At 43.6% G+C, this 25,727-nt stretch overlaps 1 protein-coding gene across 1 annotated transcript in view; it reads left to right on the plus strand.

Annotated features, from left to right (window-relative positions):
* Positions 1-25,727, plus strand: part of KMT2B (lysine methyltransferase 2B) — an 880,409-nt gene that overhangs the window by 238,315 nt on the left and 616,367 nt on the right. The window contains 1 exon segment of the mRNA XM_030212457.1: positions 20,391-20,643. Within this exon segment, the coding sequence (XP_030068317.1) occupies positions 20,391-20,643 (253 nt within the window).

Raw genomic sequence — 25,727 nt, forward strand, 5'->3', positions numbered from 1 at the left:
GAGCCAGGTACACTTTATTGATACAGCAGAAGCTACACAACAGTTTGTCTATGGATTAAGATCTCCTAGTGGAACACCGGGTGCATCACCCTCGGGGGTATGAGGAGTCCTGGATTTTTATTTTTTTTTTGGCTGTGGAGGGCTTGTGTTGCCAGTTGTATTGTGCTGAGAGTTATTTTTTGCTACTATTCTCATATAGTTAACCATAACGAGCTTCTCCGACCCTAGCAGACAGTGGCGGGTCACTGTATTTATTTATTCATACTTGTATCCCACGATTATCCAAAAAACGAGTTTTGGTTCAACGTAGGTTTCATTTAACAGTTGTTAGAGATTACATTGATTCAGTTACGTTTACAAGGATGTATGATGGCTGTGTTTTACAGTGGTTGGCAAGATAACTAATAGTGTGTATTGTTTTCATTATTTTTTGTTTACTAAGCCAGAATGACCAGCAGTATTGGGTCAGCCCTACCATCCCTTTGGGGCTGCTATCTGGCTGAATGGCAGACAACTCTACTGCAGTTCAATGGCCATACCTGCACTGCTTTTGGTCTCCCGCTTGGTGACTGGGATAATTTTACTGGACTTGAACATAGCAGTATAAGGTCTCTCTATCATACCCATTCTGCTCAGCAGTTGACGGGGATAGTTCTTACAGTAAGCTGTTGGGGCAACTTTTTGCCCTTTAACTGTGAATACTGCAACATATAGTACCTCAGGAGGTTAAGCTATTTTTAATCATACTTGTTTCTTTTGTTTAACTCTGATCTACTACTCTCTAGTTTTCTGCTTCTTCAAAGCTGTGGATCAAAGCCTAGAAGAGAGTGGGATTGTTATGCTGTATATAGTGGTGTTTTTTTTTGGGAGGGGGGGCAGGTGGCATAACGTGAGGATTCATGAAGTTGAGTCTCTTGGATTTTGGGGTACAGGGAATTTAGAGGGGGCTGTTTGTAGTGGGGGGAAGGGGTAAGTCAGGACATGGGGAAAGAGGGAAGGGTAGGAAGCTGCATTGTATTTTTGTTTAGTTTACTGGGGGGGGGGGGGGTTGTTTGTTTTACTGCCTTTTGGAGGGGTTTTCCTTTGGACTCTTTTCCTCATGTTTGCTTTTGCTGTGTACATTTGTCCGTATTGTATTTCTTGGTTCCATGCACACATACTGTATGGAAACTTCTGGTGATCTCAGCTTGGTATATTTTGGGCTCTCTGGTCCTTTTTCTGTTTTCTGGTTTATTTCTCTTTTGTTGTTTTCTTTTTTTGTTTTACATTTTTATTTTTAGTTTAATTTTCTTTCCCATACCAAGATCTTGGTCGCTTTTATTTTTATTATTCTGATGGATGTTTGGGGGAGGGGCACTGGCTGGGACAGCTCCTCCTCCCTTCGGGAATGGAATTTGCTACAACGAAGCACCAAAACTTCACACTTCGTCATCGACACACCAAGTTAGTTGCATACTATGCAGTGGAAAGCGATGTCTGTTTCTGTACTGATGTAAATGGTCTTATGATGGAGTTAGATGGTACACATGTTCCCAATGAATGGAGGCTATTCATAGACTCTAGCAAAATGAGTTTGAAAGCTGTCTTGTTGCACAATGCTAACGAAAAACCATCTGTTCCATTGGCTCATGGGGTTGGAATGAAAGAGACCCATGCTTCTATGGAATTAATTTTGAAAATGATCAAATACTCTGAACATAAATGGAATATTTGTGCTGACCTGAAAGTGGTAACACTGCTGCTTGGCCTTCAGTTAGGGTACACAAAGCATATGTGTTTTTTGTGCCTATGGAACAGTTGTGATGACAAAAATCATTACAAAATGAGACAGTGGCCTCTCAGAGTCGAGCACACAGTTGGTCGGTACAATGTACAACACAAATCACTGATCGATCTACTTCAAGTTTATCTTCCACCACTTCACATTAAACTTGATCGTGATGGAAATGGTTTCCAGTATTTGAAGGAGATGTTTAGCACACTGAAAACTGAGGCTAAAATAAAGGCCGGAATTTTTATTGGCCCCGAACTCAACAAACTAATGCATGATGACACATTCAGAACAAAACTCAACCCTGTGGAACTTGCAGCTTCGGATGCATTTGTGCTAGTAGTGCAGAACTTCCTTGGGAACAGACGAGCTGAAAACTATGCTGAACTAGTAGACAACATGCTTAAAGCATATAGTAACATAGTAGATGACGGCAGAAAAACACCTGCATTGTCCATCCAGTCTGCCCAACAAGATAAACTCATATGTGCTACTTTTTGTGTATACCTTACCTTGATTTGTACCTGTCCTTTTCAGGGCACAGACCGTATAAGTCTGCCCAGCACTATCCCTGCCTCCCAACCACCAGTCCCGCCTCCCACCACTGGCTCTGGCACAGACCGTATAAGTCTGCCCAGCACCATCCCCGCCTCCCGCCACTGGCTCTGCCACCCAATCTCGGCTAAGCTCCTTAGGATCCATTCCTTCTGAACAACATACGAACAACTTGGCTGCTGAATGTCATTGAAAATGCATTTCTTACATTCCCATCTTGACTTTTTCCCACCCAATTTGGGACACGTAAGTGACGAACATGGAGAGAGGTTCCATAAAGACATTTCTACAACGGAGAACAGATATCAAGGCCGCTGGAATCCCAACATGATGAGGGACTACCGCTGGTTTTTGCAACGGGAAAATATGACCAGTGACAAACGCAAAAGCAGATGCCTGAAGCACTTCTAACAGTACTGGGCCTTGCTGAAGTAAGACTTTTAAACTTGGAAGACTTTTTTGAAATTTTGTTATTTCATTACATTTTCATATACTGTTTACTACAAAAACTTTGATGTAGATCAGGTAATTGTTGGAGTAAAACTCGTTCTGTTAAAAATTATTCAATGCTTTCCAAGTGCTTAATTCATTTGGGTAAACTTATGCATAACAAAATTTCCTAATGTGTTACAACAATTCTGACTTTGGATTTGGAATACGCACACTGAATTTACGTGGAGGGGCATAATCGAACGTGAACGCCCATCTCCATGGGCGTCTATCTCCGAGAACGGGTACGTGAAGGGGCGGGACAAACTGTATTTTCGAAAAAAATGGGCGTCCATCTTTTTTCCGATAATACGGTTTGTGCCAGCCAAATGCGTCGGATTTGTGCGGATTTGAGCTGGGCGGTATCGTTTTCCAGTGATAATGGAAACCAAAGCCAGCTCAAAAACAACCAAATCCAACGCATTGGGTTGTGGGAGGGGCCAGGATTCGTAGTGCACTGGTCCCCCTGACATGCCAGGACACCAACTGGGCACCCTAGGGGGCACCCTAGGGGGCACTTGTAACAATTAAAAAAACAAAGCAAACTACCTCTGAAGTCTATAGCTCCTTTCCCTTGGGTGCTGAGCCCCCCATATCCCCCCCCCAAAACCCACTCCCCACAACTCTACACCATTACCATAGCACTTATGGCTGAAGGGGGGCACCTAGATGTGGGTACAGTGGGTTTTGGGGGCAGTTTGGAGGGCTCCCATTTACCACCACAAGTGTAACAGGTAGGGGGGGGGGATGGGCCTGGGTCCACCTGCCTGAAGTCCACTGCACCCACTAACAACTGCTCCAGGGACCTGCATACTGCTGTGATGGAGCTGGGTATGACATCTGAGGCTGGCATACAGGCTGGAAAAAAAAAAGTTTTTAAAGTTGTTTTTTTGGGGTGAGAGGGGGTTAGTGACCACTGGGGGAGTCAGGGGTGGTCATCCTCGATTCCCTCCGGTGGTCATCTGATCATTTAGGGCACTTTTTAGGGACTTGTTCGTGGAAAAAAAAGGGTCCAAAAAAAGTGACCCAAATTCGCGCTAAAATGCCTTTCTTTTTTCGATTATCGGCCGAGGATGCTCATCTCTCCTCGGCTGATAAACACGCCCCAGTCCAGCCTTCACCATGCCTCCGGCACGCCCCCGTCAACTTTGGCCGTTTCCACGACAGATTGCAGTTGAAGACGCCCAAAATCGGCTTTCGATTATACCGATTTGGACGCCCATGGGAGAAAGGCGCCCATCTCCCGATTTGGGTCGAAATATGGGCTTCTTTCTCTTTTGAAAATAAGTTGGATGGTAACATAGTAACATAGTAGATGACTGCAGAAAAAGACCTGCAAGGTCCATCCAGTCTGCCCAACAAGATAAACTCATATGTGCTACTTTTGGTGTATAGGACTTGGTTTAGTATAGGACAAATGGTTTTTGCCCAGTAGCACACGCAAAATTTTTTGTTGTTGTGCGCATACTGTTATTCGATGTCCGGAGGGACGCTGTGTCATTACTCAAGTCACAGTGGCACACCAAAGCCTTCTCCTTTGTAATTTTTATGCTCCTAATGTCTTTAGTAATAAGCTGATTGAGCTTCTGTTTCCCATGCAGTATGGTAATCTTATTCTTGGAGGAAATTTCAGCACGATTTATGACCCCACCATAGATCAGTCTCACCCGTCTTATAGGCTTACATAGATCCTTCTAAGGGGCAGAATGCTTTAGATGTTTGGCATACCTTACACCCTCAACAGCAAACAGTACTCCTGTTCTATATAAATTACAAAATCTTTATTAGTGAAAACAAAGCAGTGCATTAAAAGAATTATCAAATAATATCCCTGCAACTCACTCACACTGCCATCCACACCAAACTTATACCCTGATCACATATGTAAATCCCACAAAGAACATTAAACATAGACCCTAAATTGCAGTTTCTTCAGTCTCTGTGTATCATCAGAGCACAATCTCAGTAAAGATCAGTCAGTGAGCCCTAAAAAAACACAAGGGCACACAAAACCCAGTTCTTAATAATTGTAGCAGATATTGAACATTGCTGATCTTTGTATCCAACTGTCACGTCTGTGGCCGTGACCACCCTCATACTTACCCTGTTTCTGGGTGTCAGTGGCTGTGCTGGCTTATGCTTGTCTCTGTGTCTGTCTCTGTCTTAGTTTCTCTCTGGCTCTGTGTGCTGATTGCCTTACTGGACCTCACCTGTGTGGGCTATGCCTCTTCCAAGATGGCTGCTGCCTCCTCTATGCCAGTATCCAAGATGGCTCCTGCTTGTCCTTCCTGTGGGCTCTCTTTCTCTGTGTGTCAAGCCTCTCTTTGGAGGCAAGGAACTTCCTGCTTCTGTCCTGCTGGTAGTGACTCATCAGTGAGAGCCTTCATAAGGAAGTGCTGGGCTTGCAGTCAGTGCCTTTGCATGAAGTGTTATGCTCTTAGGCCAGGTCAGGTTAGTAGGTGTCTGCTGCACTACTGCTTAGCCTCTCTCTGGGTTCCAGCCCAGCTTCTGTCTGTGTCTGTTGTCTTTCCGTGGGGGGTTTCCCTGTCTCTGTTCCTGGCTTGCTCTGTGTTTGGGGTGAAGCCTCTGTTCCTGGCTTACTCTGTGTTTGGGGTGAAGCCTCTGCTCCTGGCTTACTCTGTGTTTGGGGTGAAGCCTCTGTTCCTGGCTTACTCTGTGTTTGGGGTGAAGCCTCTGTCCGTGTTTGTTCTCTGTCTGCATGTGAAGCCTCAGCCTTTGTGAGTTCCCACTTGGTGTGTGGAGTGGCTGTGGCTTCAGACCCTTGGCTTGATATTCCTGGTTTACTCTGTTTGCTCTGCTGCCGGCCCAAGACCCTGGGCCTGCTCTTCCTGGTTTACTCTGTTTGCTCTGTTGCCTATCTTGAACCCTGCTTGTATTTCCTGAGTGTATATCCTGAATCCTGCCTTGCCTAGTCTGTGTGCTTACCCTGCTTGTATTTCCTGTGTTTATATCCTGAATCCTGTCTCTCTGTCTAGCTAGTGTTTATTGCCAGGGCGTGGTCCCTGTTTCCTGCTGCTTCCTAGCTAGTGGGTTTACCCGCTGGGTATTCCCTGATCCCCAGTCTGCCTTGCTGGCATGTTGCCCTAGTCTTTGTTCCTATGTCTTGTCTCCTTGGTCTGCCGTCTGGTTCTTGCTAGTGGCTGTGCAGCAGTACTCCGTCTGAGTTTAGTTCCTAGTCCAGTTTCCTTGTATTTCCTTGATCCTCGGTGGGTCCTCTGGATCTCCAGTCCGGCCTTGGCCAGCAAGTCCTGTCGGCCACCCGCACGCTGGAGCTCAACTCCAGCGGAAAGGTGGCTAAGCACAGGTGAAGCGGTTCCTGTTCTGCCGGTTCCAGTGGCCTACTTCCAGTCCCGAGTTCCAGTCCGGTCCTTCCGGACGTCCAGTTCCAAGATGGTCTTGCCTGCCTCTGCTGCTCCTCGGCAGGGGCCCATGGGCTCACGATCCCCAGTGCTGCCTCGAGGACCTGACAGCATTCCAAGGGCCTCGAGAACGCGACACCAACAACATAGTAACATACATAGTAACATAGTAGATGATAGCAGAAAAAGACCTGCACGGTCCATCTAGTCTGCCCAACAAGATAAACTCATATGTGGTACTTCTTGTGTATACCTTACCTTGATTTGTATCTGCCATTTTCAGGACACAGACCGTAGAAGTCTTGCCCAGAACTAGCCCCATTTTCAGGACACAGACCGTAGAAGTCTTGCCCAGAACTAGCCCCACCACCCAAACACCAGCCCCGCCTCCCAATCTCCATTCCTTCTGCACAGGATTCCTTTATGTTTATCCCACGCATGCTTGAATTCCGTTACCGTTTTCATCTCCACCACCTCCCTCGGGAAGGAATTCCAAGTATCTACCACTCTCTCCGTGAAAAAATACATTTTTCTTGAGTCCGCCCCCTTCACTCTCATATCATGTCCTATCGTTCTACCGCCCTCCCATCTCCGGAAAAGGTTCGTTTGTGGATTAATACCTTTCAAATATTTGAACGTCTGTATCATATCACCCCTGTTTCTCCTTTCCTCCAGGTTATACATGTTCAGGTAAGCAAGTCTCTCCTCATACGTCTTGTAACGCAAATCCTATACCATTCTTGTAGCTTTTCTTTGCACCGCTTCCATTTTTTTTACATCCTTAGCAAGGTACGGCCTCCAGAACTGAACACAATACTCCAGGTGGGGCCTCACCAACGACTTATATAGGGGCATCAACACCTCTTTTCTTCTGCTGGTCACACCTCTCTCTATACAGCCTAGCAACCTTCTGGCTACGGCCACCGCCTTGTCACACTGTTTCGTCGCCTTCAGATCCTCAGATACTATCACCCCAAGATCCCTCTCCCCGTCCTTAACTATCAGACTCTCCCCGCCTAACACATACTTCTCCCGTGGATTTCTACTCCCTAAGTGCATCACTTTCCATTTCTTCGCATTGAATTTTAATTGCCAAACCTTAGACCATTCTTCTACTTTCCGCAGATCCTTTTTCATGTTTTCCACTCCCTCCCCGGTGTCCACTCTGTTACAAATCTTTCTATCGTCCGCAAAAAGGCAAACTTTACCTTGTAACCCTTCGGCAATGTCACTCACAAATATATTGAACAGAATCGGTCCCAGCACCGATCCCTGAGGCACTCCACTACTCATCTTCCCCTCCTCCGAGCGAATTCCATTCACCACCACCCTCTGGTTTCTGCCTTCAACCAGTTCCTAATCCAGTTCACCTCTTCAGGTCCTATCTTCAGCCTGTCCAGTTTATTCAAGAGCCTCCTGTGGGGAACCGTGTCAAAAGCTTTGCTGAAATCTAAGTAGATTACGTCCATAGCACGTCCTTGATTCAATTCTCCAGTCACCCAGTCAAAGAATTCAATGAGATTCGTTTGGCACGATTTCCCTTTGGTAAAACCATGTTGTTTCGGATCTTGCAACTTATTGGCTTCCAGGAAATTCACTATCCTGGCCTTTAGCATCGCTTCCATTACTTTTCCAGTAACCGAAGTGAGGCTTACCGGCCTGTAGTTTCCAGCTTCTTCCCTTTCACCACTTTTATGAAGAGGGACCACCTCCGCCGTTCTCCAATCACACAGAACCTCTCCCGTCTCCAAGGATTTATTAAACAAATCTTTAATAGGACCTGCCAGAACCTCTCTGAGATCTCTCAATATCCTGGGGTGGATCCCGTCCGGTCCCATGGCTTTGTCCACCTTTAGGTTTCCTAGTTGTTCATGCACACTCTCTTCCGTGAACGGTGCTAAATCCACTCCACTCCCACATGTACTTTTGTCAGTCCATCTCAGTCCTTCTCCAGGATTTTCTTCTGTGAAAACAGAACAAAAGTATCTATTTAGCAAATTTGCCTTTTCTTCATCATTTTCTACATAGCGGTTCGCAGCATCTTTTAGTCTCACAATTCCCTTTTTAGTCATTTTCCTTTCACTAATATACCTGAAGACATTTTTGTCACCCCTCCTTACTTTTCTAGCCATTTGTTCTTCCGCACGCGCTTTCGCCAGACGTATCTCTCTCTTGGCTTCCTTCAGTTTCATCCGGTATTCCTCTCCGTGTTCCTCTTTTTCAGTTTTTCTGTATTTCTGGAACGCCAACTCTTTATCCTTTATTTTCTCAACCACTTGCTTGGAGAACCATATCATAAGTACATAAGTAATGCCATACTGGGAAAAGACCAAGGGTCCATCGAGCCCAGCATCTTGTCCACGACAGCGGCCAATCCAGGCCAAGGGCACCTGGCAAGCTTCCCAAACGTACAAACATTCTATACATGTTATTCCTGGGATTTTGGATTTTTCCAAGTCCGTTTAGTAGCGGTTTATGGACTTGTCATTTAGGAAACCGTCCAACCCCTTTTTAAATTCTGCTAAGCTAACCGCCTTCACCACATTTTCTGGCAATGAATTCCAGAGTTTAATTACACGTTGGGTGAAGAAAAATTTTCTCCGGTTTGTTTTAAATTTACTACACTGTAGTTTAATCGCATGCCCCCTAGTCCTAGTATTTTTGGAAAGCGTGAATAGATGCTTAACATCCACCTGTTCCACTCCACTCATTATTTTATATACCTCTATCATGTCTCCCCTCAGCCGTCTCTTCTCCAAGCTGAATAGCCCTAGCCTCCTTAGTCTTTCTTCATAGGGAAGTCGTCCCATCCCCGCTATCATTTTAGTCGCCCTTCGCTGCACCTTTTCCAATTCTACTATATCTTTCTTGAGATGCGGCGACCAGAATTGAACACAATACTCAAGGTGCGGTCGCACCATGGAGCGATACAACGGCATTATAACATCCTCACACCTGTTTTCCATACCTTTCCTAATAATACCCAACATTCTATTCGCTTTCCTAGCCGCAGCAGCACACTGAGCAGAAGGTTTCAGCGTGTTATCGACGACAACACCCAGATCCCTTTCTTGGTCCGTAACTCCTAACGTGGAACCTTGCATGACGTAGCTATAATTGGGGTTCTTTTTTCCCCACATGCATCACCTTGCACTTGCTCACATTAAACGTCATCTGCCATTTAGCCGCCCAGTCTCCCAGTCTCGTAAGGTCCTCTTGTAATTTTTCACAATCCTGTCGCGAGTTAACGACTTTGAATAACTTTGTGTCATCAGCAAATTTAATTACCTCGCTAGTTAATCCCATCTCTAAATCATTTATAAATATATTAAAAAGCAGCGGTCCTAGCACAGACCCCTGAGGAACCCCACTAACTACCCTTCTCCATTGTGAATACTGCCCATTTAACCCCACTCTGTTTCCTATCCTTCAACCAGTTTTAATCCACAATAGGACATTTCCTCCTATCCCATGACCCTCCAATTTCCTCTGTAGCCTTTCATGAGGTACCTTGTCAAACGCCTTTTGAAAATCCAGATACACAATATCAACCGGCTCCCCTTTGTCCACATGTTTGTTTACTCCTTCAAAGAATTGAAGTAAATTGGTCAGGCAAGATTTCCCCACACAAAAGCCGTGCTGACTCGGTCTCAGTAATCCATGTCCTCGGATGTGCTCTGTAATTTTGTTTTTATAATAGCCTCTACCATTTTCCCCGGCACCGACGTCAGACTCACCGGTCTATAATTTCCCGGATCTCCCCTGGAGCCTTTTTTAAAAATGGGCGTTACATTGGCCACCCTCCAATCTTCCGGTACCACGCTCGATTTTAAGGATAAGTTGCATATCACTAGCAGTAGCTCCGCAAGCTCATTTTTCAGTTCTATCAGTACTCTAGGATGAATACCATCCGGTCCAGGAGATTTGCTACTCTTCAGTTTGCCGAACTGCCCCATTACGTCCTCCAGGTTTACCGTGAAGTCAGTAAGTTTCTCCGACTCGTCCGCTTGAAATACCATTTCCGACACCGGTATCCCACCCAAATCTTCCTCGGTGAAGACCGAAGCAAAGAATTCATTCAGTCTCTCCGCTACGTCTTTGTCTTCCTTGATCGCCCCTTTTACCCCTCGGTCATCCAGCGGCCCAACCGATTCTTTTGCTGGCTTCCTGCTTTTAATATACCGAAAGAAAATTTTACTATGTTTTTTTTGCCTCTAATGCTATCTTTTTTTCGTAATCCCTCTTGGCCTTCTTTATCTGCGCCTTGCATTTGCTTTGACACTCCTTATGCTGCTTCTTGTTATTTTCAGACGGTTCCTTCTTCCATTTTCTGAAGGCGTTTCTTTTAGCCCTAATAGCTTCCTTCACCTCACTTTTCAACCAGGCCGGCTGTCTTTTGGAGTTCCGTCTTTCTTTTCTAATTCGCGGAATATGTATGGCCTGGGCCTCCAGGATGGTATTTTTGAACAGCGTCCACGCCTGTTGTACAGTTTTTACTCTCTCAGTTGCCCCCCTAAGTTTTTTTTTACCGTTCTTCTCATTTTATCATAGTCTCCTTTTTTAAAGTTAAACGCTAACGTATTTGACCTTCTGTGTACAGTTACTTCAAGGTCGATATCAAAACTGATCATGTTATGGTCACTGTTATCAAGCGGCCCCAGTACCATAACGTCCCTCACCAGATCATGCGCTCCACTAAGGACCAAGTCTAGAATTTTTCCTTCTCTCGTCGGCTCCTGCACCAGTTGCTCCATAAAGCTGTCCTTGATTTCATCAAGGAATTGTATCTCTGTAGCGTGTCCCGATGTTACATTTACCCAGTCTATATTTGGATAATTGAAGTCACCCATTATTATCACATTGCCCATTTTGTTCGCATCTCTGATTTCTTTTATCATTTCTGTGTCTACCTGCTCATCCTGGCAAGGCGGACGGTAGTACACGCCTATCACCTTTTTTTTCCCTTTTATACATGGAATTTCAACCCACAATGATTCAAAGGTGTGATTTGTGTTCTGCTGAATTTGTAATCTATCTGAGTCAAGGCTCTCGTTAATATGCAATGCTACCCCTCCACCAGTCCGGTCCACCCTATCACTACGATATACTTTGTATCCCGATATGACAGTGTCCCACTGGTTATCCTCCTTCCACCAGGTCTCAGTAATGCCTATTATATCCCATTTTTCGTTTAGTGCAATATATTCCAACTCTCCCATCTTATTTCTTAGACTCCTAGCATTTGCATATAGACATTTCAGAGTATGTTTGTTGTTCTTATTTGCATGATGCTTAGTACCTGACACTATTGATTTGACATCTTTTGTCTGATCTTTAGTTGTATTTAAGGGCACCTGATCTACCACGGTCTGTTGTGCAACCTCACTATCCAGAAACCCTATCTTCCCTGTTTGTGAGGTATCTTTGCAAGATACCTTTTCCCGAACCATGCACTTTTGAGCGACTGTCGTCCTTCCCCCCATTTCTAGTTTAAAAGCTGCTCTATCTCCTTTTTAAATGCCGACGCCAGCAGCCTGGTCCCACCCTGGTTAAGGTGGAGCCCATCCTTTCGGAATAGGCTCCCCCTTCCCCAGAATGTTGCCCAGTTCCTAACAAATCTAAAACCCTCCTCCCTGCACCATCGTCTCATCCACGCATTGAGACTCTGGAGCTCTGCCTGTCTCTTGGGCCCTGCACGTGGATCAGGTAGCATTTCAGAAAATGCTACCCTAGAGGATCTGGATTTGAGCTTTCTACCTAAGAGCCTAAATTTGGCTTCCAGAACCTCTCTCCCACATTTTCCTATGTCATTGGTACCCACATGTACCAAGACAGCGGACTCCGTCCCAGCACTATCTAAAATCCTATCTAGGTGACGCGTGAGGTCCGCCACCTTCGCACCAGGCAGGCAAGTCACCAGGCGATCCTCGCGTCCACCAGCCACCCAGCTATCTATATGCCTAATGATCGAATCACCAACTACAACAGCTGTCCTAACCTTTCCCTCCCGGGCAGCACTTGGAGACATATCCTCGGTGCGAGAGGATAGTACATCCCCTGGTGGGCAGGTCCTGGCTACAGGAGTACTTCATACTTCACCAGGGTGATGCTCTCCTTTTAGGAGACCTCCCTCCTCCAAGGTAGCACAAGGGCTACTAGACTGGAGGTGGGACTTCTCTATAACATCCCTGTAGGTCTCCTCTATGTACCTCGGTTTCCTTTTTCTCTTGCTTTTATTTACTCTCCTTACATAAAGGTCTGTGGCTCTATTTATTACTTCTTTCAGCCTGGACCACTGCCCTTCCACTTCATGTTCGTCCTCCCAGCCCATCATCTCCTTCCTCAGGTATTCCCCCATTTTACTAAAGTCAGTACGCTTGAAATCCAGGACTTTGAGTTTAGAGTGGCCGCCCTCCACTTCAGCCGTTATATCAAACCAAACCGTTTGATGGTCACTGCTTACCAGGTGTGCACCCACTTGGACATTTGACACACTATCCTCATTTGTGAGTACCAGATTTAGCGTCGCTCCCTCCCTTGTGGGTTCCGTCACCATTTGTCTGAGCAAAGCACTTTGAAAAGCATCCACGATCTCTCTACTTCTTTCCGATTTGGCAGACGGAACCTTCCAATCTACATCCGGCAGATTGAAATCTCAGCACGCTTGAAATCCAGGACTTTCAGTTTTGAGTGGCCACCCTCCTCTTCAGCCATCATATCAAACCAAACCGTTTGATGGTCACTGCTGCACAGGTGGGCACCCACTCGGACATTTGATACACTATCCCCATTTGTGAGTACCAGATTTAGCGTCGCTCCCTCCCTTGTGGGTTCCGTCACCATTTGTCTGAGCAAAGCACTTTGAAAAGCATCCACGATCTCTCTCTTTTTTTCCGATTCCGCAGATGGAACCTTCCAATCTACATCCGGCAGATTGAAATCTCCCAACAACAGCACCTCTCTTTTCTTCCCCAACTTTTGAATATCAGCAATCAGATCTTTATCTAGTTCCTGCAATTGTGTCGGGGGTCTGTAGACAACACCCACATGGACAGAGGTTCTATCCTCTCTTTTTAAGGTGATTCATATCGCTTCTTCCTTTCCCCAGTTCCCTGTCATTTCAGTCGCTGTGATATCATTTCTCACAAACAGAGCTACTCCTCCACCTTTACGCCCCTCTCTATCCTTCCTAAAAAGATTATAGCCTGGTATGTTTGCATCCCATTCATGGGAACCATTGAGCAATATCTCTGTGACTGCAACTATGTCCAAGTCTGCCTCCAACATCAGGGCTTGAAGGTCATGAACTTTATTGCTTCTCAAATGAAGAAAGAAAAAACTCCACTGCAATATAAAGCCACTGTTCTTATCCCTGTGATAAAAAAAACCACAGAGAAACACTGGGAATTGCAAAGTCACACAAATCTTCTGTGATCCTCCTGCACACGGTCAAAACCTTTAAATTAAAGGCAGCCAAAGAATGCTTCAGGTAAGTGGGAGGCTTCCAGGGATAAGTAAATTAAACCCACATAGTTGGTATACTCCAAAGTTCCCCAATGCGAGACCGCATTTCGTAGCTCTTCCTCAGGGGGAAACCACCCCTTATCACCTATAATATATCAGCAGACAGAGAAAAGCACAATAACATAGGCAACTAACAATCTAACAATCACTTTTCAAATGAATACAATCCATATAGATATACATTGTAACAGCTACTCACCAATGGGACTAACATCCAGGCAGGGAATCCCAGCCCCACCTCCAAGCTTCTAGCTCATAAATTGCAGCACAGAACGGCAGGCAAACGCCCTCTTCAATCTGTTCAAAATTCTGCTGCACGACTAATATTCCGCCAGTGTCGTTATGCTCATATTAGCCCTCTCCTGAAGTCACTTCACTGGCTTCCTATCCGTGTCCGCATACAATTCAAACTCCTCTTATTGACCTATAAGTGCATTCACTCTGCAGCTCCTCAGTACCTTTCCACTCTCATCTCTCCCTACATTCCTCCCGGGAACTCTGTTCACTGGGTAAATCTCTCTTATCTGCACCCTTCTCCTCCACTGCTAACTCCAGACTCTGTTCCTTTTATCTTGTTGCACCATATGCCTAGAATAGATTTCCTGAGCCAGTATGTCAAGCTCCATCTCTGGCCGTCTTCAAATATAAGCTAAAAGCCCACCTTTTTGATGCTGCTTTTAACTCTTAACCCTTATTCACTTGTTCAGAACCTTTATTTTATCTTCATCACTTTAATATTCCCTTATCTCTTGTTTGTCCTGTTTGTCTGTCCTAATTAGATTGTAAGCTCTGTCGAGCAGGGACTGTCTCTTCATGTTCAAGTGCACAGCACTGCATACATCTAGTAGCGCTATAGAAATGATAAGTAGTAGTAGTAATATGTGCAACGAAGGAGAGAGAGGAATCAAAGATGACCCCAAGATTACGAGCTGATGAGACAGGGAGGATGAGAGTGTTATCCACAGAAATAGAGAATGGGGGAAGAGGAGAGGCTGGTTTAGGGTGAAAGATAAGAAGCTCGGTCTTGGTCATGTTTAGTTTCAGTTGGCGGTGAGACATCCAGTAAGCAATGTCAGACAGGCAGGCTGATACTTTGGCCTGGATTCCTGCTGAGATTTCTGTTGTGGAGAGGTGAATCTGGGAGTCATCAGTGTAAAGGTGATACTGAAAACCATTGGATGAGATCAGAGTATTAAGGGAAGAAGTATAGATGGAGAAAAGAAGAGGTCCTGGGACAGATCCCTGAGGTACACCAACTGATAGTGGGCTAGAAGTGGAGGAGGATCCACCAGAGTATATACACTAAAGCACGATGGGAGAGATAAGAAGAAAACAGGAAAGAACAGAGCCCTGAAATCCAAGTGAGGACAGCATGTCAAGGAGTAGTCCGTGATCAACAGTGTCAAAAGCAGCAGATAGATCGAGAAGGATGAGGATAGAAGAGACCTTTGGATCTGGCCAGGAACTGTCTTGGAACGGAAAGGGAGGAGGGAGATGGGACGATAGTTGGAAGGACAGGTAGGGTCCAATGAAAGGTTTTTTTTAAGGAGTGGTGTGGCTACGACATTTTTGAAGGCATCAGGAACAGTCGTAGTGGAAAGTGAATGGTTGAGGATATGACAGATAAAGGAGATGATAGTAAGAGAGATAATGCTAAGTAGATGGGAGGGAATAGGATCAGAGGAACAGGTAGTTAGTTTCGAGGAGGAAAAAAGATGTGCAGTTTCCTCTTCAGTGATTTCAGAAAAGGACTATCTGTTGGTCCATATTGTTAACCCTCGGGTCTCCTTGCCAGCACTGATGGAGGCTTTTATAAAATATAGAGATTATTCTGGTTTTAAACTGAATTACACTAAATCTTTGGCCTTAAGCTCTCTGGGGAACATTCAAACACAGTGGCAGGGCAATTTCCCTCTTAAATGGGGTGATGTGGTAGCTGTGTTAATCCACTTTTAAAGGTAATCATTAGAAATAAAATAAAACACAGAAAAGAAAATAAGATGATACCTTTTTTATTGGACTAACTTAATACATTTTTTTATTAGCTTTTGAAGGTAACCCTTCTTCAGATCAGAAATAAACAAATGTTGATAAATAACAGTATATATGTGAAACATCAAAGCATTCCAATGACAGTTTCACAGGAAGAGGGTGGGTAAGTTCCCAGGCCACAGGCTGTCCTATCTTACCCGTCATTACCATATGACTTCATGAGCATTAATGGATTATATCTCATTTTTCCGTTTAAGGGATAGCCCCTCATAGGTTCCCATCAATTTAGGTAGGAAGGTTATAGGTGTGCTGTATAATTCTTGCTATTAATGTATGAATCAATTCATTAACAGTGTGAGTCACAATGTCAAACCCTTTTTACAGGGATTGGTCTATAGGTGACAAAAGAATGTGATTATAATGAGATATGTTACCCCTCTTTAACCTTCCCCAGTCGTTATTTTACTTACAATGCCTCCCATCTAAATGATCCCAGAGTAAGATAATAATGCAAAACCAAGAGTATCACAACGAAATTAAACATTATCTTCAACATTTTCAATTTCTGCGCTAATGCGTAGTCTTTCATATAGAACATATTCATGTACTATAGGTTCTCTTAAGGCAGTTTTAATTAATTGTTGCACTAAGCTTCTAATACAGGGTGTTATACAGCAGCTGAGATGTACAAATACAGCAATAATTATTATCAGTGTGATGAAACCAAGTAATATAAAGGTTTTCCATAGCATGGTGAACATTATATAAGCAATTAACATTAGCAGTGCATAAAACAGCGTGTGATATAAAGGGATAATTCAGTACAAGAAATAGAATCTTTGGGAAAGTCCATAATGTGTAGTTTTAAAATGTAAGCAGTTAGAAATCAGGTAATTCAAAGTCACTTAAAATTTCGTTGATCTGATAAGTCAGTCAGTGTAGGTTCTAGTATTGTGAAACAGCAGTCTGTATGCTGTTGAAAGATTCACACAGGCAGGCAAGGGTTCACATGGAAGACATGGATAAACATAAAGGAATCCTATTCAGAAGGAATGGATCCTAAGGAGCTTAGCCGAGATTGGGTGGCAGAGCCGGAGGCGGGGATAGTGCTGGGCAGACTTATACGGTCTGTGCCCTGAAAAGGACAAGTACAAATCAAGGTAAGGTGTACACAAAAAGTAGCACATATGAGTTTATCTTGTTGGGCAGACTGGATGGACCGTGCAGGTCTTTTTCTGCCGTCATTTACTATGTTACATCATTTTGCATCTAGGAGACTTCCACTTAGAAGGCCTCATGGTTTCCAGCATGTTAAACAGTCCATATAATAGTTGTCCAATTCATTAGTAACATGTCATTAACTTAAGATTTCATTCTGTGCACAGTTCAAGGTATATGTAAAATATAATAAAAATCTGATTATGTAAACAGAAGCATTATCAAACATGAAACAGTCAATTGTTTTAATAATATTAAAACTAATTGTGTTAACATATGAGTTTATACTTAGTACGCAGAAAGGATGTAAAGTCAGAAGAAGAGAATCAAAGAAAGGAATCATCATAACTGAAAATGTAACTGAATTAATTAAAGATTATACAAAAAGTGTAATATTCCGTCAAATCAAACCAACAGTTTAAATGCTAGAGTTTAACAGTTGTGCCAGGAAATGGAGCACATCTTAAAGCACACAAATGAATCCAACTAAAAGTGTCCTTCCAACAATGCAACTGTAGGGGTCACTGTTTTGATACTAAACAGTCCCATATAGATTGGATTTTGCCACGTTTTATGGGTGAAATTCTTCTTTTATACCAGCTAGTCAGGCTAATATTTGTAAACAGGATGACATGATACGTCTAGTAAATAAGGGTGCTTCAAATGAAAACAATAAGACAATTAAACAGAGCAATGTACTTCCATTAGCTCAGTGCTGTTTTCAGGTTTTAAACTTTATGCAATCTACACAAGGTTTCTCCATTCAGTTCAAAACATAATTTTAAATCTTTACCATTGCAGTTTTCTAGGTAATCAGGTCTGCTAGAAACAAACCTGTACTGTAAAATCATTAGACAAACACATGTCATTAATAAAAAAAAAAAAAAATTAGGGAAAAATAAAAATACAGAAAAGAGGAAAATAGTTTAACATGGCAGCTGTTTACAATTTAGACAAGAAAAAGCAACATTGGGCCTTCAAGAAAGTGACAATGGCAGTCCTTTATTGTGAAAAAGACCCGTCACGGGCCGTGTTTCGGCGCACAAGCGCCTGCCTCAGGAGTCAGTGTGTCTTCACAGTATATGAGCAGGGATGTTCAGACAGTCTGAGTAAATTGCCAGCCACCACTGAGCGTTTTTTCAATCCTAACAGACACTGCCTGTGTAAAAACTGCCAAAAGATAGGACAGACGCCATTACTAGCTCATATTAGTGGAAAGAGGTGAGGGGGAGGGAATAAGAACATCATGGATCCTCCAGGGTCCTAAAGCTGTTTACAATTACCATTAAAAACTATATATGTCATTTTAAAGCATCCCTGTTGTTTCTGAAATAATATGGTGAAAGAGAAAGCAGTTTAAACCAATTTTCTGGGGCAGTATAAAAACATGTGCTTGCAAGATACACAAAATATCTTCACTTCTTAATCTAAACATGCATTTAAATTCCCTTTTCCAGTGAGGCTGTGTCTGTAGAATCTAAACTAAACAAATTAAGTAAAACAAAATACAAATGTTACCTTGCATTAGTAGCAAAAACAAAAGTTTCAGCAAGACTATGTTAAATCCTATGTTGATGAATCTCACTTGCAAAATACAGCTGATTGCTCAGGGACACAAGAATGCAAACATATGGGAACAATAAAGCATGTAGAAATAACAGAAAAATACAGAAGCTGTATCCTTGACTGACCTTTACAAAGAGTCATATAATCAAAATGGGGTTTCAAAATAAAAATAATCTTTAAGGAAAAGTGTATTCTTAAAGAAAAAGAGACCGTAATTCTGTATGGAATATGAAAACATTACACTTTAACTGTAAGTAATACATTTGCTATGATCCCCTCTTCTGTCTGACATTTTCCTGGGAAAGGCAAGGCAGATAGATTGAAATGCAGTACTCCATGGAATTTCTTTATTTCTGCAGGTAATAAAGAGAACCGACTACCTCTGGATGGCAAGACCGGTGCTCTAGCCACTAGGCCACTCCTCCACTCCACAAATTATTTGCTAGTATATATCTCGCATTTAAGTTTCAGTATTTTTTCAAAAGATATTTTCCAAATGTTGAATGTCTTTTGCTGTAATTTGGTTAATAAAATAATTTTTGAGTTCCATGAAACTTGGAAATTTTCTTTCAATAAATTAAACAAGGTAGAAGGTGTCATTCACAGTAGTATTTAACACAATCATTCTCTGCTTCTTATCTGAACTAATAAATCTTGAAAGCAGAAAATTGTTCCCAGTTTGGTTACAGTTTTATAACGTTAAAAATATAGTCATCTGTGACAACATTAAAGGTTAGGCATTATAATGTGATTGTTCAGTTATGGTTTATTGGACTTGATACTGCCTTATGTTTACTAGAGTCATTTCTTTTTTTTAAATAGATTTATTGTGTGCACATTCACAGCAGAATTGCCACTCTTTAAATCTATTTTATTGTCCTTGGAAGCCAGTTCTTGTTCTTTGCATTGCTTAAACAAATGAACAGGGACTAATGGGTAGAGGTATTCACATGGAGGCAGATGATCAAAAGCAAATGCCGGCACTAGAGGCTATTAGCGCCATACTAGCGCCGGCGTTTGCTACCGCCCCATGATCAGAGCCTTCGAGCGTGTGAAACAACACGCTCGAGGGCTGTTAGCGCAAGTAGCATGCAGATGCATGCTAAACAGGGCTGTTAGCGCAAGTAGCTTGCAAATGCATGCTAATCAGCGCTTAACGCATTCATCCCCAATGATCAGTGACCAGCGCGCCAAAGATTGGGTTGCTGGCCGCGATAAACCATACGCCAGCTCTGAGCTGGCGTTAGGGTTTGCAGATCATTGGGGAGAAATGGTGAGCCCTGTCCAGCATGTATTTGCAAACCTGCCAGCGAGGGCAGTTGAGGACGTCCAAAATTTGGACGTTTCTGTGATGGGACAGTTGAGGACATCCAAATTGTGGACGGTTCTGCAATGGGCAGTTAAGGACGTCCAAAATTGGATGTTTCTATGAGAAAGACGTCTTTCTCATAGAAACGTCCAATTTTGGACATCCTTAACTGCCCATTGCAGAAATGTCCAAAATTTGGATGTCCTCAACTGCCCAGTCACTATACCTCCGACACCCCCTTGAAATTTGGCCGTCCCTGCAACAAGGCAGTTGAGGATGTCCATCTTCCGATTTAAAGATGGGCGTCCTTCTCTTTTCATTGGTCTCCAGCCCAGATCTCTCAAACAAGTGCGAGAGGATTCTCCCGCACTTCTACCCCATGATCAGAGATAATTGCGCTGCTTAAATTTGCATGCACTATCTCTGATCATAGGTCTAATAGTGCCCCTTGCTGTTCCAGCGCTATTTTAGAGCGCTGTTTGGAACAGCGTGGGGCTTTTGATCATCTGCCTGATGGTGCGTTAGAGCAAGAAAGGGGAATTAAGAGGTAGGATGTTCCATTAACCCTGCTGTTTGTCTCCTGCAGAAAGCTCTTCAGCCTCGGAGTCTGAGATTGGTGGCAGCCGCCAGAAACGTGGGAAGGTAGAGTCAGGTACAGTGTCAACCACTTCTGCATCAACCCGCACAGCAAAATCTCGCTCTGTGCCAGGAAAGAAGCTGCGTATGCCACGCTGTGGAACTTGCAAAGGCTGCCGGCAGTTTGAGGACTGTGGAAAGTGTGTAAACTGCCTGGACAAGACCAAGTTTGGGGGCCGAAACACTAAGAAACAATGTTGCATGTAAGTTTATTTTTATACCTTGGGAATACCACGGTTTTTGTCTTACTACAAAAACCTAAACGTTATGTAAGAAATGTGAAAATGCATGGTTTCTCTTTTCTCCAAGGATGAGCGGGCCATATCATCTCACAAGTAGTGATGTTATCCAATGGAGCCCGGTGTGAACGGTGCCCAACGCTCTGTCTCTTTGAGGTCTTTCTGCCCAACATGTGTGCACAGGACCAGCAGTCTTCATTTTTCTGTGGAGAAGAGAGGTCATGGTTTTTTTTTTTTTTAAATTGCATTTGTACCCCACATTTTCCCACCTCTCCTCAGCGCGCTCATTTTATCTTTTACCTTGGTACGTTCCCTTCGGCATCAGAAGCATTGGTCCCGATGGCAGAGGTGGCTCATTCAGAGACTGGGAGTGCAACAGCATCGTGGAAGTCTCCCCCTGCTTCAACGTCGGGTGCTGTATTAGTGCACTGGGACCTGTCTGCATCGGACCTGACACCGAAGCAATATGAGAATTCAGCGTCATCCTCATCAGTACTGTGGGGCTTCTATGCTCAACTCTGAAGCAAGCCTAAGAAGAGCAAGCATTGGTCCCCCTTGAAGCATGGTACTGGGAGCACTGGGGCATTGGTGTTGAGAGGAGCTCTCCCCTTCTCTTCAGGAGATGCCGATACTGCACCTACCTTCCAGCCAGGCTCAAGCTTCCAATTCAGCGCAGTCAGATTCACAGAGTGTCTCCACACTGGGACTGTCTCCGCTTTTACCAATGACTGTCCAATGACTGGTGCCGGGCCATGCTCTGGGAGGAGCAGGCAGCTATGCTGCAGCAGCCAGGTGCTTTGGCATTGAGGGCGCTTGCACCAGCCACATCACAGCTCCAGCTCTCTTCAGAGACTCATGTCTCGCCTATGGAGCAGATGTTGATGCCGTAGCCTCGGCGGGCATCAGACCCTGGTCTGGCCCATACGGTATTTCACTTGATGTTGGGAGAGGAATCTTCGGTGGGGTCAGGTGGTGCATCCACACCTCAGCATCCTGATCGGCCTGGACATTCCTCCAGTAGACTGGTAGGTGAGGACTCGCTTCTCCCAGGAGGTTGTTTTTGAATCTAAAACGGACTGGTCGTGAGACTCTGACGAGGAGCCAGACTACTTCTTGGAGGAGAGGATTATCTGGATAGGTTTTCTTACTTGCATGTTTCACAATTTGGTTTCCATGCGGCCCATAGCACTGAAACACTGCTGCTAATTTTAACATCCTATGTTAGGAAACAATTAATTGTGGGCAGACAAACCATCCTGCTGCAGTTTGATATTTTAGCAGCTATTAATGCTGTTGATCATAGTCTCCTGCTGGATAAATTGAGTTTGATGGGTAAAATTGATCTAGTTTTTAACTGGTTCCTTGAATTTCTAGCCAACCAAAGTTATTGTGTTAAGAAAAATAATGCCTTTTCCTTCTACTGGTTTCCGGGATGCAGGGTTCCACAGTGAACCCCACTTTCCCCTCTGCTTTTCAATTTATTTATGTCATCAGATTAGATAAAAAAATGGATAAGGTGCTTTCATATGCTAATGATATTTTTGTTAATTCCGGTATATGATGTTTTATTTGACACTATTGATGAGTTAGCGTCACGTATGGAGAAAATTGAAATCTGTGCTCTGGATAGTAGATTGAAACTGAATACCAACAAAACAAAAGTTTTATGGTTTCAAATGGCTGGGACTGTTCCTAGTACTATTGTTCTTCCTTCAGTCAGTTCACTGTCCATTGTGGATAAGTCACGAGTTTTAGGGGTGATACTTGAACCCATATAAACAGTTTGTGGCAAAAAGATGTTTTTTAAATCAAGACATCACCATGTAAGCCGCATTGAGCCTGCCATGAGTGGGAAAGCGCGGGGTACAAATGTAACAAAAAAAAAAAAAAAAAAGACTGATCAGAGCATTTTCTGATCAAGTATCCTTTACTATGTTGATCCAGATGCTGGTAATATTACACATAGATGCAATGTGTTGTACTTGTGGCTTTCCTCTAAGCTGTTGAATAAGCTACATGGTACAGCTTATTCAGAACACCTCAGTTTGACTGATGTATAAGTTGAAAATATTTGAGTGTGTCTTCCCATTTGAAAACATGGTACGGGCTTCCTGTATTCCAGTGAATCTTATTTAAAGCATTTTGCTTACTGTTTCAGGCAATATACGGTCTTTATTTTATTTATTTTTATTTTTGTTACATTTGTACCCCACGCTTTCCCACTCATGGCAGGCTCAATGCGACTTACATATACAGGTACTTATTTGTACCTGGGGCAATGGAGGGTTAAGTGACTTGCCCAGAGTCACAAGTAGCTGCCCGTGCCTGAAGTGGGAATCGAACTCAGTTCCCCAGGACCAGAGTCCACCACCCTAACCACTAGGCCACTCCTATCCTATGTGTTATTGAACATGTCTTTATTTGGGCACGTTTCTCATCTACGTTCTTCTCTAATATTGGAGGAGTGCGATTCTTATGTAAAAAAGGTTCCAGGGGAGATCCGGGAAATTACAGACCGGTGAGTCTGACGTCAGTGCCGGGGAAAATGGTAGAGACTATTATCAAAAACAAAATTACAGAGCACATCCAAGGACATGGATTACTGAGACCATGTCAGCACGGCTTTTGTGTGGGGAAATCTTGCCTGACCAATTTACTTCAATTCTTTGAAGGAGTAAACAAACATGTGGACAAAGGGGAGCCGGTTGATATTGTTTATCTGGATTTTCAAAAGGCGTTTGACAAGGTACCTCATGAAAGGCTACAGAGGAAATTGAAGGGTCATGGGATAGGAAGAAATGTCCTATTGTGGATTAAAAATTGATTGAAGGATAGGAAACAGAGAGTGGGGTTAAATGGGCAGTATTCACAATGGAGAAGGGTAGTTAGATGGGTTCCTCAGGGGTCTGTGCTGTAGGATAAATCACAGATAAGAAATTACCTGTGTCCAGGTTCCCCAAACAGAACTATCTGCAAGCAAATAATCCTGAATTAGGTCTAGGGGTGGGAACCTTGGAACCTAGCCAAATACTTCCGTTAGAAAGAATTGTAGCTGAGAACACAGGCTGATATATATATATATATATTAGATTTATTATGGTATCAGGTAAGAAAGTATCGCTAAGGTATACAAAATAGAACTCTGCAAAGCTTTGGCTGAATAAAAAATTACTGGCTGATAAAAATTACACTCATACGTCACACTACTAAACACTAATTCTTACTGGTTACCAGATAAAATTACATGACTGATTAGTCACACTATGTTACGAGGTAGTACAGTTATTAGCAGCTTCTCCTGATCACAAGTATGACGGCCCCACCCTTCTGCTCAGGTAAATACCACTAACTAGCCCCCGACTGATAGGGAACAGATCACCATGAGGCATATTTTCAAAGCACTTTGGGAGGCTAAGTTCCATAGGTTTCTATGGAACTTTGGGAGGCTAAGTGCTTTGAAAATGAGCCTCTATGTCTCTCACCAAGCTGACCTTTGTGGCAGTCTCGGGATTTGCACAGGATACTCCTCAGACTCAAGCTGGATTCACAGCGAGTCTCAGTCACAGCTGGAAGGGAACTCTGCAGCAGTTAAGGAGGGCACAGGTCACACCGTGCTGATACAGTTGAACCATGATACTTTCCTCCAGATACACAGTTCATCAGTTGGTGGACCTTATTAGGTCTCACTGGTCTTATTTTCACCTCCACCTTCTTCCAAGGCTTCTTACTAACTCCTCTCTTGTTCCTGCTCTTCCCAATACCTCCTGCCCAGGTGACCAGCCGGTACCAATCTGGATCTTCCTCGGTTCACTGCGTGGCAAGAACAGTTCGTTGTTCTTGACCTTCAAGTTGTTACATTTTGGTATGCATTTTCTGTTTCTCACCCGCCTTGCTGGAGCTAGCCTCTCAGGGAGATAAGGGGGCCTGCTTTGCCCACAGCATGTCCTTGGTGTTGAGCTTCTGCTGTAATTTTCCACAAGCTGCAAAGCTGTTTCTTGCTGACACAGAGATGTGTGGGTCAGAGTTTACAGCCTCCATTTTGCTGTCATAGGATTATACAGGCCAAGGCCCGCAAGGTGAGACACACAGGGAAATACTCCTACAGCGCTAGGACCGCTGCTTTTTAACATATTTATAAACGATTTAGAGATGGGAGTAACTAGCGAGGGAATTAAATTTGCTGATGACACAAAGTTATTCAAAGTCGTTAACTCGGTACAGGATTGTGAAAAATTACAGAAGGACCTTTCGAGACTGGGAGACTGGGCGGCTAAATGGCAGATGACGTTTAATGTGAGTAAGTGCAAGGTGATGCATGTGGGAAAAAAGAACCCAAATTATAGCTACGTCATGCAAGGTTCCACGTTAGGAGTTACGGACCAAGAAAGGGATCTGGGTGTTGTCATCAATAATACACTGAAACCTTCTGCTCAGTATGCTGCTACGGCTAGGAAAGCGAATAGAATGTTGGGTATTATTAGGAAAGGTATGGAAAACAGATGTGAGGATGTTATAATGTCGTTGTATCGCTCAATGGTGCGACCGCACCTTGAGTACTGTGTTCAATTCTGGTCACCGCTTCTCAAGAAAGATATAGTAGAATTAGAAAAGATGCAGCGAAGGGCGACTAAAATGATAGCGGGGATGGGACGACTTCCCTATGAAGAAAGACTAAGGAGGCTAGGGCTTTTCAGTTTGGAGAAGAGACGGCTGAGGGGCGACATGATAGAGGTATATAAAATATTGAGTGAACAGGTGGATGTGAAGCGTGTGTTCACGCTTTCCAAAAATACTAGGACCAGGGGGCATGCGATGAAACTACAGTGTAGTAAATTTAAAACAAATTGGAGAAAATATTTCTTCACCCAACGCATAATTAAACTCTGGAATTCGTTGCCGGAGAACGTGGTGAAGGCGGTTAGCTTAGCAGAGTTTTAAAAGGGGTTAGACGATTTCTTAAAGAACAAGTCCATAAACCACTACTAAATGGACTTGGGAAAAATGCACAATTCCAGGAATAACATGTATAGAATGTTTGTACGTTTGGG

Source organism: Microcaecilia unicolor, chromosome 8, assembly GCF_901765095.1.
Source record: "Microcaecilia unicolor chromosome 8, aMicUni1.1, whole genome shotgun sequence".
Lineage (NCBI taxonomy): Eukaryota > Metazoa > Chordata > Amphibia > Gymnophiona > Siphonopidae > Microcaecilia > Microcaecilia unicolor.